The sequence below is a fragment of the Salvelinus namaycush genome, chromosome 4 (genome assembly GCF_016432855.1).
Source record: "Salvelinus namaycush isolate Seneca chromosome 4, SaNama_1.0, whole genome shotgun sequence".
Classification (NCBI taxonomy): Eukaryota; Metazoa; Chordata; class Actinopteri; order Salmoniformes; family Salmonidae; genus Salvelinus; species Salvelinus namaycush.
Window position 1 is genome coordinate 56,300,339 of NC_052310.1, and position 13,450 is coordinate 56,313,788.

General features: G+C 40.7%; 1 protein-coding gene across 1 annotated transcript in view; it reads left to right on the top strand.

Moving 5' to 3' along the window:
- The window catches only part of LOC120046638 (collagen alpha-1(XXI) chain-like), a 57,319-nt gene extending 44,962 nt beyond the window's left edge, over positions 1–12,357 (top strand). Inside the window, exons 20-29 of the mRNA XM_038992026.1 lie at positions 510–563; positions 769–840; positions 1,716–1,751; positions 4,065–4,109; positions 7,605–7,637; positions 7,750–7,896; positions 8,001–8,055; positions 8,141–8,335; positions 8,442–8,519; positions 10,441–12,357. Coding sequence (XP_038847954.1) covers positions 510–563; positions 769–840; positions 1,716–1,751; positions 4,065–4,109; positions 7,605–7,637; positions 7,750–7,896; positions 8,001–8,055; positions 8,141–8,335; positions 8,442–8,519; positions 10,441–10,631 — 906 coding nt within the window. The 3' untranslated portion in view covers positions 10,632–12,357. The remainder of the gene's footprint in view (positions 1–509; positions 564–768; positions 841–1,715; positions 1,752–4,064; positions 4,110–7,604; positions 7,638–7,749; positions 7,897–8,000; positions 8,056–8,140; positions 8,336–8,441; positions 8,520–10,440) is intronic.
- Positions 12,358–13,450: the final 1,093 nt, after the last annotated feature.

Below are 13,450 nucleotides of genomic sequence, written 5' to 3' on the forward strand. Positions count from 1 at the left end.
CATTTTCTACATGGATATAACTTCTAGCGAGTATGTTGTTTAGAGCAGTGCCATGGCTATACTAGTGATGCCAAATGAAGTGGTGGTCCAAGCCTACAGTGCTACTATTGCCTTCGTCAGTGGAATTTTGGGATGGAAATCAAAAGCGGTCTGTTTCTCTGGTATCGACCCTCTGTCTCCCTGTCACTTTTTATTAGCTGATCTCGCATTAACGAGAGCCAATGTGTATTGGTTAATGGCACAGGAGTGAAATAGTAGTTTATGGACATGAGCAGTGTTTTCATATTCATGGTTTCGTTTCAGACAGCAGTTATTGGAGCACATTCGTTTAGAAAAATCAATTGTCGCCTAAAACTCTAATGCTGATTATGAGCTTTTCTTTTTCTCCACAGCAGTATTTTATGATTTCAAAGCAGAATTGTATTTCCATATCAGTATCTACTGTGGTTTGTGTGCTATGTCTTACCATAGAATTCCGCCTTTAACTAATTACATTTTTTCAAATAAAGGGCAACAAAGGTGAATGTGGACTACCAGGTCAACCAGGGGTTTCAGGACCAGAGGTCAACATTTAACATTTCATATCTGTTGATTATGTCTATTGTGAGTGTAAATAGACAGTAAAGGTGATACATGACACAATTTAGAACTGTTTTCAGTACGATGTAAGCTACAGAACGTCTAAAAGACGAAGTGTCCTTACCATGTTCTTACCATATGTTCTTACTATGTACAGTATGATGCTTGATTGAATGAATGCTATTCCAGGGCATGTCAGGTGACCCTGGAATAGCAGGTCAGCCAGGACACCCAGGAATGCCAGGCTTGACAGGACCTAAGGTATTTACAAGCTCCTACAAAATCACTCTTAACTGCTGGGAAAATACTGTGTCTTGACAGTTTGATAGGGATTTACCTGTGTGTAGGCCTATTTAGCAATTACTGGAATTATTGGAATTAGCAATTATAGTCATTTTCACAAAATGTTCTGTTCAAAGAGGATCTCACATCCTTTTGAAATTGATATAAATGTTTTCTTCTTCTGAGATGTAGTGTACGATTGAGCTGGGATTGAGCATTAGGAATGTTTTCTGCAAATGTTTTCAGTGTTGCCATCCCGATCACATTTTGTTTATTTAATGAGAGAGGAAAAATACAGACGTTGCATTTTGATTAAGAATTAGGAGCCAGAAACCTACTTTATGGTGAGCTGTGTTTCCAGATTTACCTCCATTAACTTCAATAAAGAATATTAATTTATACTACAGCAAACAAGCAAGTCTTTCATGGGATGAAATAAATAAATTACCCCAAGGACTGCAATTTACAGGTGAGGGTTAATCGAATGCAGTAAAATACATAATTGATCTATAACAGTATTGTTTACAGGAACTGTTTCACAGACATTTTTTGAGACAATAGTTTACCATTTCAGAAATATCATAAACAGTACGTTTCAGTTTGCCTTTCATTTCATTTCTACCACTTCAGGACAAGTTGCAATCTTACTACAAAATATCTGAAAAAACGAGTGAAACACTACAAGAGGCTTGTATAATGTTGAACATACTGTCATCTGTCATATCCATAGCATGTGTCATGGATGTGGTGCAGTATGTGGGTATTGAAGTTGAAACATTTGTAATCGTAACTCTATATTCTCTTACTGCACATAAGAATAACATATGATTGCGGTGTCGTTTCTATCTCACCAGGGAAAAAGGGGAGATCCAGGTGAACGAGGAGGGGAGGTATTCATAACATTTCATTTGGGTTTTCTTATGTAACACCTGATGATATTTCAAACCCATTAGCAACACCTGAGGCTTTGGATGGAGAGTCTGTCCTCATGTTCCAGACATTTCAAGTATTCAGTTTGATTGTAATTTGCCATGTTGCTCAGACCAAGAGAACAAATAATGGTATACAGCAAAGAATGAAAGTGAACATACTGTAACTGTAGAACATATTGAAAAGTTATTTTTTACTTATGGACCAGAGATTGCTTGGGAAAACATAAATAGAGGTTGCTACATTTTCCATTTACAAAAGACCGCTTGGGGTGTAATCGGATGCTCGGTTCACTACCTCCTTCCAAATGTGGTTGCTTTTATTTAGCCGGAGTGGAATCATGTTGAACAACCTCTTAATTTAATGTCATGGAAAACAGGGACAGCTATGATCTTTGTGGGAAAAACTAGGTAGCATACCGAGTCAAATGACAATGTCACCACAGGACTGCGGTTAAGAAGTCACTTGGACTGAGTCTCTGGATGTAAAATATCCATTAAACTGACTGTCATGGACATACAGTTGAAGTCGGAAGTTTACATACATCTTAGCAAAATACATTTAAACTCAGCTTTTCACAATTCCTGACATTTAATCAGAGTAAAAATTCCCTGTCTTAGGTCAGTTAGGATGACCACTTTATTTTAAGAATGTGAAATGTCAGAATAATAGTAGAGAATGATTTACACTCTCTTAGTATTTGGTAGCATTGCCTTTAAATTGTTTAACTTGTGTCAAACGTTTTGGGTAGCCTTCCACAAGCTTCCCACAATAATTTGGGTGAATTTTGTCCCATTCCTCCTGACAGAGCTGGTGTAACTGAATCAGGTTTTCTAGGCCTCCTTGCTCGCACACGCTTTTTCAGTTCTGCCCACAGATTTTCCATAGAATTGAGGTCAGGGCTTTGTGATGGCCACTCCAATACCTTGACTTTGTTGTCCTTAAGCCATTTTGCCACAACTTTGCAAGTATGCTTGTGGTCATTGTCCATTTGGAAGATCCATTAGCGACCAAGCTTTAACTTCCTGACTGATGTCTTGAGATGTTGCTTCAATATATCCACATAATTTTACATCCTCATGATGCCATCTATTTTGTGATGTGCACCAGTCCCTCCTGCAGCAAAGCACCCCCAAAACATGATGCTGCCACCCCCGTGCTTCACGGTTGGGTTGGTGGTGTTCGGCTTGCAAGCCTCCCCCTTTTACCTCCAAACATAACGATGGTCATTATGGCCAAACAGTTCTATTTTTGTTTCATCAGACCAGAGGACATTTCTCCAAAAAGTACGATCTTTGTCCCCATGTGCAGTTGCAAACCGTAGTCTGGCTTTTTTATGGCGGTTTTGGAGCAGTGGCTTCTTCCTTGCTGAGCGGCCTTTCAGGTTATGTCGATATAGGACTTGTTTTACTGTGGATATAGATACTTTTGTACTTGTTTCCTCCAGCATCTTCACAAGGTCCTTTGCTGTTGTTCCGGGATTGATTTGCACTTTTCGCACCAAAGTACGTTCATCTCTGGGCGACAGAACGCGTCTCCTTCCTGAGCGGTATGATGACTGCGTGGTCCCATGGTGTTTATACTTGCATACTATTGTTTGTACAGATGAACCTGGCACCTTCAGGTGTTTGGAAATTGCTCCCAAGGATGAACCAGACTTGTGGAGGTCTACAAAAAGTTTTCTGAGGTCTTGGCTGATTTCTTTTGATTTTCCCATGATGTCAAGCAAAGAGGCACTGAGTTTGAAGGTAGGCCTTGAAATACATCCACAGGTACACCTCCAATTGACTCAAATGATGTCAATTATCCTATCAGAAGCATCTAAAGCCATGACATCATTTTCTGGAATTTTCCAAGCTGTTTAAAGGCACAGTCAATTTAGTGTATGTAAACTTCTGACACACTGGAATTGAGATACAGTGAAATAATCTGTCTGTTAACAATTGTTGAGAAAATGACTTGTCATGCACAAAGTAGATGTCCTAACCGACTTGCCAAAACTATAGTTTGTTATTAACAAGAAATTTGTGGAGTGGTTGAAAAAGGAGTTTTAATGAATCCAGCCTAAGTGTATGTAAACTTCTGACTTCAACTGTAGCAACAACCTTTCCTTAAAATCTCATTCTAAAATCATGACTGGCAAATTTGAAATCTGTTCTGAAGGACAATGACTTGATTACTGAAGACCTTACATTTAATCACAAGCAAAAATTACAAAAACATTGTACGACTAAAAACAAACATCATAATTGCTAGTTGAATTTTCTCTACAGGGATTAAGAGGTGAAAAGGGAGATATGGGGATTCCAGGTAATCATGTAAGTTGCACTTCCTATGATTACAGTGCATTTGGAAAGTATTCAGACCCCTTGGCTTTTCCCACATTTTGTTACGTTACAGCCTTATTCTAAAATGCATTAAATTGTTTTTCCCCTCATCATTCTATACATAATACCCCATAATGACAAAGCAAAGGCAGGTTTTTTGAAAGGCTTGCAAATGTATAAAAAAACAAAAACTGAAATATCACATTTACATAAGTTTTCAGACCCTTTACTTAGTACTTTATTGAAGCACCTTTGGCAGCATTTACAGCCTTGAGTCTTCTTGGGAATGAGGCTACAAGCTTGGCACACCTTTATTTGGGGAGTTTCTCCCATTCTTCTCTGCAGATCCTCTCAAGCTCTGTCAGGTTGGAAGGGGAGTGTCGCTGAACAACTATTTTCAGGTTTCTCCAGAGATGTTCGATCGGGTTCAAGTCTGGGCTCTGGCTGGGCCACTCAAGGACATTCAGACGTGTCCCGAAGCCACTCCTGCATTGTCTTGGCTGTGTGCTTAGGGTCGTTGTCCTGTTGGAAGGTAAACTTTCGCCCCAGTCTGTGGTCCTGAGCAGGTTTTCATCTCTCTATACTTTGCTCTGTTCATCTTTCCCTCGATCCTGACTAGTCTCCCAGTCCCTAACGCTGAAAAACATCCCCACAGCATGATGCTGCAACCACCATGCTTCACTGTCGGGATGGTGCTAGATTTCCTCCAGACGTGACTCTTGGCATTCAGGCCAAAGAGTTCAATGATGGTTTCATCAGACCAGAGAGACTTGTTTCTCATGGTCTGAGAGTCCTTTAGGTGTCTTTTGGCAAACTCCAAGCGGGTTGTCATGTGCCTTTTACTGAGGAGTGGCTTCCGTCTGGCCACTCTACCATAAAGGCCTGATTGGTGGAGTGCTACAGAGATGTTTATCCTTCTGGAAGATTCTCCCATCTCCTCAGAGGAACTCTGGAACTCTGTCAGAGTGACCATCGGGTTCTTGGTCATCTCCCTGACCAAGGCCCTTCTCCAAGGCCCGATTGTTCAGTTTGGCTGGGCGGCCAGCTCTAGGAAGAGTCTTGGTGGTTCTAAACTTCTTCCATTTAAGAATGATATAGGCCACTGTGTTCTTGGCAACCTTCAATGCTGCAGGAATTTTTGGGGTACTTCCCTTAGATCTGATTCCTTAGACCTTCCTTAGATCTGTGCCTCGACACAATCCTGTCTTGGAGCTCTACGAACAGTTCCTTCGACCTCATGGTTTGGTTTTTGCTCTGACATGCACTGTCAACTGTAGGACCTTATATAAATAGGTGTGTGCTTTCCAAATCATGTCCAATCAATTGAATTTACCACAGGTGGACTCCAAGTTGTAGAAACATCTCAAGGACGATCAATGGAAACAGGTTGCACCTGAGCTCAATTTGGAGTCTCATAACAAAGGGTCTGAATACTTATGTAAATACTAAAAACCCTATTTTGCTTTGTTGTTATGGGGTATTTTGTTTAGTTTGATGAGGGAAAAAAATGAATTTAGTCCATTTTAGAATAAGGCTGTAACATAACAAAATGTGGAAAAAGTCAAGGGGTCTGAATACTTTTCAATTGCACCGTACATCAATGATTGAATTATGGCTATAATATAAAAGTATTTTATCCAATTGGACAGTTGATTGGACAGTAGCCTCGGAAGCCCAGTTACATAGTACTTAATGCTTGCAAATGCTATGATTTTTCAATGTGAAACTGTTCTAACCACATTACAGTGATTCTTCCATAGCCTACACTACAGGTCAAAAGTTTTAGAACACTTACTCATTCAAGGGTTTTTCTTTATATTTACTGTTTTCTACATTGTAGAATAATAGTGAAGACATCAAAACTATGAAATAACAAACATGGAATCATGTAGTAAGCAAAAAAGTGTTAATCCGAGATTCTTCAGATAGCCACCCTTTGCCTTGATGACAGCTTTGCACACTCTTGGCATTCTCTCAACCAGCTTCATGAGGTAGTCACCTGGAATGCATTTAAATTAACAGGTGCTTGTTCTTAAAAGTTAATTTGTGGAATTTCTTTCCTTCTTAATGCGTTTGAACCAATCAGTTGTGTTGTGACAAGGTAGGGGGGTATACAGAAGATTGCCCTATTTGGTAAAATACCAAGTCCATATTATGGCAAGAACATCTCAGATAAGCAAAGAGAAATGACAGTCTATCATTACTTTAAGACATGAAGGTCAGTCAACACGGAACATTTCAAGAACTTTGAAAGTTTCTTCAAGTGCAGTCGCAAAAACCATCAGTCGCTATGATGAAACTGGCTCTCATGAAGACCGCTGCAGGAATGGAAGACCCAGAGTTACCTCTGCTGCAGAGGATAAGCTCATTAGAGTTACTAGCCTCAGAATTTGCTGCCCAAATAAATGTTTCACAGAGTTGAAGTAACACATCACAACATCAACTGTTCAGAGGAGACTGTGTGAATCAGGCCTTCATGGTCGAATTAGTGCAAAGAAACCACTACTAAAGGACACCATTAAGAAGAAGAGACTTGCTTGGGCCAAGAAACACGAGCAATGGACATTAGACTGGTGGAATTTTGTACCTTTGTCTGGAGTCCAAATTGGAGATTTTTGGTTCTAACCGCTGTGTCTTTGAGAGACGCGGTGTGGGTGAACGGATGATCTCCACATGTGTATTTCCCACTGTAAAGCATGGAGGAGGAGGTGTTATGGTGTGGGGGTGCTTTGCTGGTGACACTGTCTGTGATTTACTTAGAATTCAAGGCACACTTAACCAGCATGGCTACTACATAATTCTGCAGCAATACGCTATCCCATCTGGTTTGCGCTTAGTGGGACTATCATTTGTTTTCAACAGGACCATGACCCAAAACACACCTCCAGGCTGTGTTACCAAGAAGGAGAGTGATTGAGTGCTGCATCAGATGACCTGGCCTCCACAATCCCCCGACCTCAACCAAATCGAGACGGTTTGGGAAGAGTTGGACCGCAGAGTGAAAGAAAAGCAGCCAGCAAGTGCTCAGCATATGTGGGAACTCTTTCAAGACTGTTGTAAAAGAATTCCAGGTGAATCTGGTTTAGAGAATGCCAAGAGCGTGCAAAGCTGTCATCAAAGCAAAGGGTGGCTATTTGAAGAATCTCAAATCTCAAATATATTTTGTGTTATGTGTTATTTCATAGTTTTCATGTCTTCACTATTATTCTACAATTTAGAAAATAGTACAAATAAAGAAAACCCTTGAATGAGTAGGTGTTCTAAAACTTTTGACCGGTAGTGTATATAATTCATAACTAAGAATATTTTCCTCGTCACAATGTATTAATTTCATATTGTAGACTAGCACTGACTATGTTGTAATGCACTCATGTAGAGGAATTGGATTGGAAATGTGGTAGTATGGGAACAACTCTCAAATTGAGTTGTGATTTGAATTGTGATTAAGCAACATTACTAATCAGCCATCATCACTTTGATTGATAGGGCTCTAATGGCTCATCGGGACAAAAAGGGGGGGTAAGTCTGTCATTGACTTCTGTAAGTTGCTATAGCCCTGAATAGCCAAACATTCGTCCTCATCTAGAGTATAGCATTGTGTGTACTTATACTATGCTCCTGTGCATGCCAGAAAGGGACAATAGGAGACCCCGGTCAGAGGGGATTGGGAGGTCACCAAGGCCAGCCAGGATTATCAGGGCAGACAGGCCCGTCTGGGCCTCGAGGACAGAGCGGTGATGTTGGGCCTCCTGGGCCACCTGGACTAGAGGGTAGACCTGTATGTAACCCACCAGTACACTCACCACCATGCATGGTCTCACATTCAACTGCTCATTTATCAACAATCATCATAATTGTTCCATCAATGTCACATCTCCACAGGGAAGGGAGATGTCCAAGCAAATCATTCAGCAAATATGCAGAGAGGTACTTAGATGTGAGTATTGATCAAGTTTGATAATTGCTGTATTCTCTATACTGCACCTATATCTGAGCCCCCCTCCATTGTGTTTTTATCCCAGTGGAGATGCCTTCGCTACTCCTCAGTAACCAGCAGCAAAGATACTGTGACCACTGCCAAAGCAGGGACGGGACTCCCGGAGTACCAGGCCCTGTTGGACCCCAGGGATCAAGGGGCTTTACTGGGAACCCTGGTTCCATTGGACAGCCGGGCCATCCAGGTCGACCTGGGCGTCCTGGGATGTGTGGCTTGAAAGGTAGGACTCAATTAATCTGTGCAGTATGTACGGGTAAACAGTCGAGTAGAACGTAAGTAAACATTGGATTTTACTGGAACACATTGCGTTCTATTTGTGTTTCCAGGAGATCCAGGAATAAAGGGGGAGAAGGGGAGTCCAGGAAGAGCAGAGATTGGAGATCCGGGAACACCAGGGTCTCCAGGTAAAATATGAAATATATTTACTCCATATGGTATGCTACTGCACATCAAATTGTATATAATGTGCATTCGGAAAGTATTCAGACCCTTTGACTTTTTCCACATTTTGTTGGTTACAGCCTTATTCTAAAATGTATTAAATAAAAATCTCATCAGTCTACACACAATACCCCATAAAAAACAGAAATGCCTTATTTACACAAGTATTCAGACCCTTTGCTATTAAATTCGAAATTGAGCACAGGTTCATCCTGTTTCCATTGATCATCCTTGAGATGTTTCTACAACTTCATTGGAGTCCACCTGTTGTAAATTCAATTGATTGGACATGATTTGGAAAGGCACACACCTGTCTATATAAGTTCCCACAGTTGACAGTGCATGTCAGAGCAAAAACCAAGCCATGAGGTCGAAGGAAATGTCTGTAGAGCACCGAGACAGGATTGTGTTGAGGCACAGATCTGGGGAAGGGTACCAAAACATTGCTGCACCATTGAAGGTTTGCAAGAACACAGTGGCCTCCATCATTCTTAAATGGAAAAAGTGTGGAATCACCAAGACTCTTCCTAGAGCTGGCCGCCCGGCCAAACTGAGCAATCGGATGAGAATGGCCTTGGTCAGGGAGGTGACCAAGAACTTGATGGTCACTGACAGAGCTCTAGAGTTCCTCTGTAAAGATGGGAGAACCTTCCAGAGAGACAAACATCTCTGCTGCACAACCCAGTCAGGGCATTATGGTAGAGAGGCCGGACGGAAGCCACTCCTCAGTAAAAGGCACATGACAGCCCGCTTGGAGTTTGCCAAAAGGCACCTAAAGGACTCTCAGACCATAAGAAACAAGATTCTCTGGTCTGCTGAAACCAAGATTGAACTCTTTGGCCTGAATGCCAAGCGTCACATCTGGAGGAAATCTGACACCATCCCTACGGTGAAGCATGGTGTTGGCAGCATCATGCTGTGGGGATGTTTTTCAGCGGCAGGGACTGGGAGACTAGTCAGGATCGAGGGAAAGATGAACAGAGTAAAGTACAGAGAGATCATTGATGAAAACCTGCTCCAGAGTGCTCAGGACCTCAGACTGGGGCGAAGGTTTACCTTCCAACAGGACAACGACCCTAATCACACAGCCAAGACTGACAAGGCAGGAGTGACTTCCGGACAAGTCTCTGAATGTCCTTGAGTGGCCCAGCCAGAGCCCAGACTTGAACCGATTCGAACATCTCTGGAGAGACCTGAAAAAAGCTGTGCAGCGACACTCCCTAGAATGGGAGAAACTCCCCAAATACAGGTGTGCCAAGCTTGTTGCATCATACCCCAAAAGACTCCAGGCTGTAATCGCTGCCAAAGTAATTGCTGTGTTTCAACAAAGTACTAAATAAAGGGTCTGAATACTTATGTAAATGTGATATTTCCGGGTAAAAAAATAAAAATAAATTGCTAACATTTCTAAAAACCTGTTTTTGCTTTGTCATTATGGGCTATTGTTTGTAGATTGATGAAGAAAAAAACAATTCATCCATTTTAGAATAAGGGTGTAAAGTAACTAAATGTGGAAAAAGTCAAGGGGTCTGAATACTTTCCAATTGCACTGTATGTAATATAATTATTTCTACTTGGGTAGTCAAGATAGAAATGAAATCAGTACAATTATTTTAATATTGATGTGTCTGGGTCACTGCACATTGTTCCATTCATGTCCTCGGTCCAAGCTGTTTGAGAGCACTTTCTGGGAGTCATTTCATGTCTATTGCAACCTGTTTTCCCTCTTCTGCAGATAAACACACTGTTCGCCTTTTGTGACCTTAACTACCCCGATTCAGTAGAAACCGATCAAATAACAGGATTAGGAATTGTTGGCAACCAGTAGAACATGTTTTGGAACGACAAGAGAAACACCTAATTTGTAATTGTCTACTTTCCCAGGTCCAATGGGTCCCCAGGGAGACAGTAAACCAGGTCATCCAGGGAAACCAGGACCCCCTGGCCTAAACGGGGAGGAGGGGAAGAGAGGTAACCCTGGGGTGCCTGGCCAGCCAGGGGTGTGCCATCTATCCATGTGTTACGGTGTCATGATGAGGAGCAGGGATCCTTTTAGTAAAGGACCAAACTATTGACCCAACATGGCAGCAAGCAGGCAGGCAATCGAACAGTCTGGAGTTGATGCATAACGCTCAAAGAAAAACAGCAAATCTTTCCAATCTCAGGAAGATCACATTTCTTACAGTGTATCCCCTCAGTCACGGAAACAGGAAGTACCTCTTAACATGTACGGTATATAGCAAAGATATCCATGTGCGTCCTTTCATGAGCTTTCTCAAGCCCAGTTTATACCTGGTTCTAACATTTGTCCTTTGTCCTGATCTTGTCTCATTCTGATTGTGCCCACATTTAGATGATTAAAATATGCATTGTGATATGATTGGGATCAGATCTTCCTGACCCCCTTAGATAGTCAGGAACACATTGTGTCTGGATATCTTACAAGTGTAGAGGGATCTGAACAGTGAAACACTTTAAATCATCATTATCCCGCCTCCTAAAATCATTGACAGATGGCACCATTGACTTCCCACTGGGAACACACTAGTTGAATCAATGTTGTTTCCACATAATTTCAATGAAATTACGTTGAACCAACTTGAAATAGACGCTGAATTGACGTCTGAGCCCAGTGGGTTATGCCGTCATTATGTCTTCATTCTGTTCTTGTCACATTCTGATTTGTTATGTCACAAGCTCCATTTTGCTTTAAAGGGACAGTGTGAAGTCTATAGGAACAGCTACAGGGGGGAAAATTGCACTATCCCTTTAAGGAATGATAGTATTTGCTCCTACATTTGGTTGACTTTGGTTGGCATTGGTTGGATTCTGGGGCAAACTGTAATCCAATGTTAAGAATTCTGCACTGCTCAAACAAGTACACAGTAATAAAGGGCTGCACCTCCACTTGGACAGTGCTGATGATACAATTTATTGCTATACCAATTTATTGCTCTATACTGCCCCCTGTTGCTTTTTTTGCACCATACTTTCTGAATGGTCACCCAGAATTGGTCACCCCTACATTTGTTTACCAAATTTGTTTGTAGTTATATATGCAATGTTTAAACACCCGTATAATTATAATTTGTAAATTGATGAATGCAATTATCGTCAACAACATCTAAAGAATTATTAGAAAATTTCTGGGCAAATCTGTGAGCTTGCTACAGTATCTCTAGAACAGAGGCTGCTATGTTCAAAAGCCAAATGTTTTATCATCTAAAACAAAACCTTGTGAGCATTACTGCAATTTTAGTTTATATTCCTTTTTTTCACAATAACTCGTTTGTGTATTGTATGAAAATCCAGAAATACAAATTTTTCTTACGTAAAGGATACCTAGTATAACAAATGTAAACCTGGGAAATCCTATCTACTTTCAGTCAAAAGAGTGAGGGTGAAAAGAAACATGTTGACATCTTGACTTCATCTGAAGTTTGCTGTGTCTGTTGCAAATTCTTTGCTCTTGGTGGATATATGCATTTATGTGCCTGAGTACCTTACCTTTCCGTACCATACCTAATGTTACCTTAGCCTAGCAAGTTTAAGTATTTTTGGTTATTTATTAAACTGAGCTAATCGATTGTGTATTAATGGGCTTTAACTGTGAGAGCTTGGTCTGTTTTATTTTTGCTGTGTCTGATTTTATAAAACAAAATTATGTTTAATTGTGACCTTTGCAGTGATTTTTGGTATCCTTAATTAAATCCTTTTTTATGACTTATGAAGTTATTTTTGTTTTATTTCTTTGTGTGTTGTGTCATGCAAATTAAATAAGAATTCCACCCTTTTGTTGTGTTACAGCCTGAATTTAAAATGTATTGAGATTGAGATTTTGTGTCCCTGGCCTACACACAATACCCCATAATGCCAAAGTGGAATTATGTTTTCTTTTTTTTAATGTTTTTTTTTTTTTATGTTGGGTATGCTTGTCATCGGCAAGTACTAGGGTGTTTTTTTTTGTTGGCTAAAAATAAACAAAATAGTCCTAAGCACAGGCAAAATCCTAGAGGAAAACCTGATTTGGTCTGCTTTCCAACAGACAACTGCTTTCCAACAGACAATGGGAGATAAATTCACCTTTCAGCAGGATAATAACCTAAAACACAAGGCCAAATATCCACAGGAGTTGCTTACCAAGATGAAATTGAATGTTCCTGAGTGGCCAAGTTACAGTTTTGACTTAAACCGCTTGAAAATATATGGCAATACTTGAAAAAGTGGCCTGATGACTCAGGCAACCATCAAACACCCTGAAACCCAATGTGTAAAAAGTTGATGAATTAAATAAAATGAAAATTTTTGAAAGAAAGAAATTATATCCCTCAAACGAGGTTATAGTGAGCATTTTCGTAATGTCAACATGCCATCATAAAGGCCTATTATTTAGGCTAGGCCAGGGTTTCCCAAACAGGGTCCCCCCCCCCCCCCATCTCCTGTGTGCACGTTTTGGATTTTGCCATAGCACTACACAGCTGCTTCAAATAACAAACTCATTATCATGCTTTGATTATTTGAATCAGCTGTGTAGTGCTAGGGCAAAAAACAAAACGTGCACCTAGGGGGGGCCCAGGACCGAGTTTGGGAAACCTTGGGCTAGGCCATTGAGATCTAATCCTAATGCTCAAAGATTTCACTATCAATTAGCAAGTTATAAGTTCAACTCTTAGTGGATGCTCTGGTGATGAGGTGAATTATCCGGTTATAAATGCTAGTGTGTGTATGTGTGTGCGTGTGAGCGTGCGTGCGGTGTGTGTGTCTGTCTCGATCTCTTTCTGTTTTAACAGATGATGTAGGAATCCTACACTAGATGGCGCAATGGGGTTATAATTCAGCAACTGAGCTGTGAAATAATTTAATCAATGGGGATGCTCAGTCAATTGAATTAAAA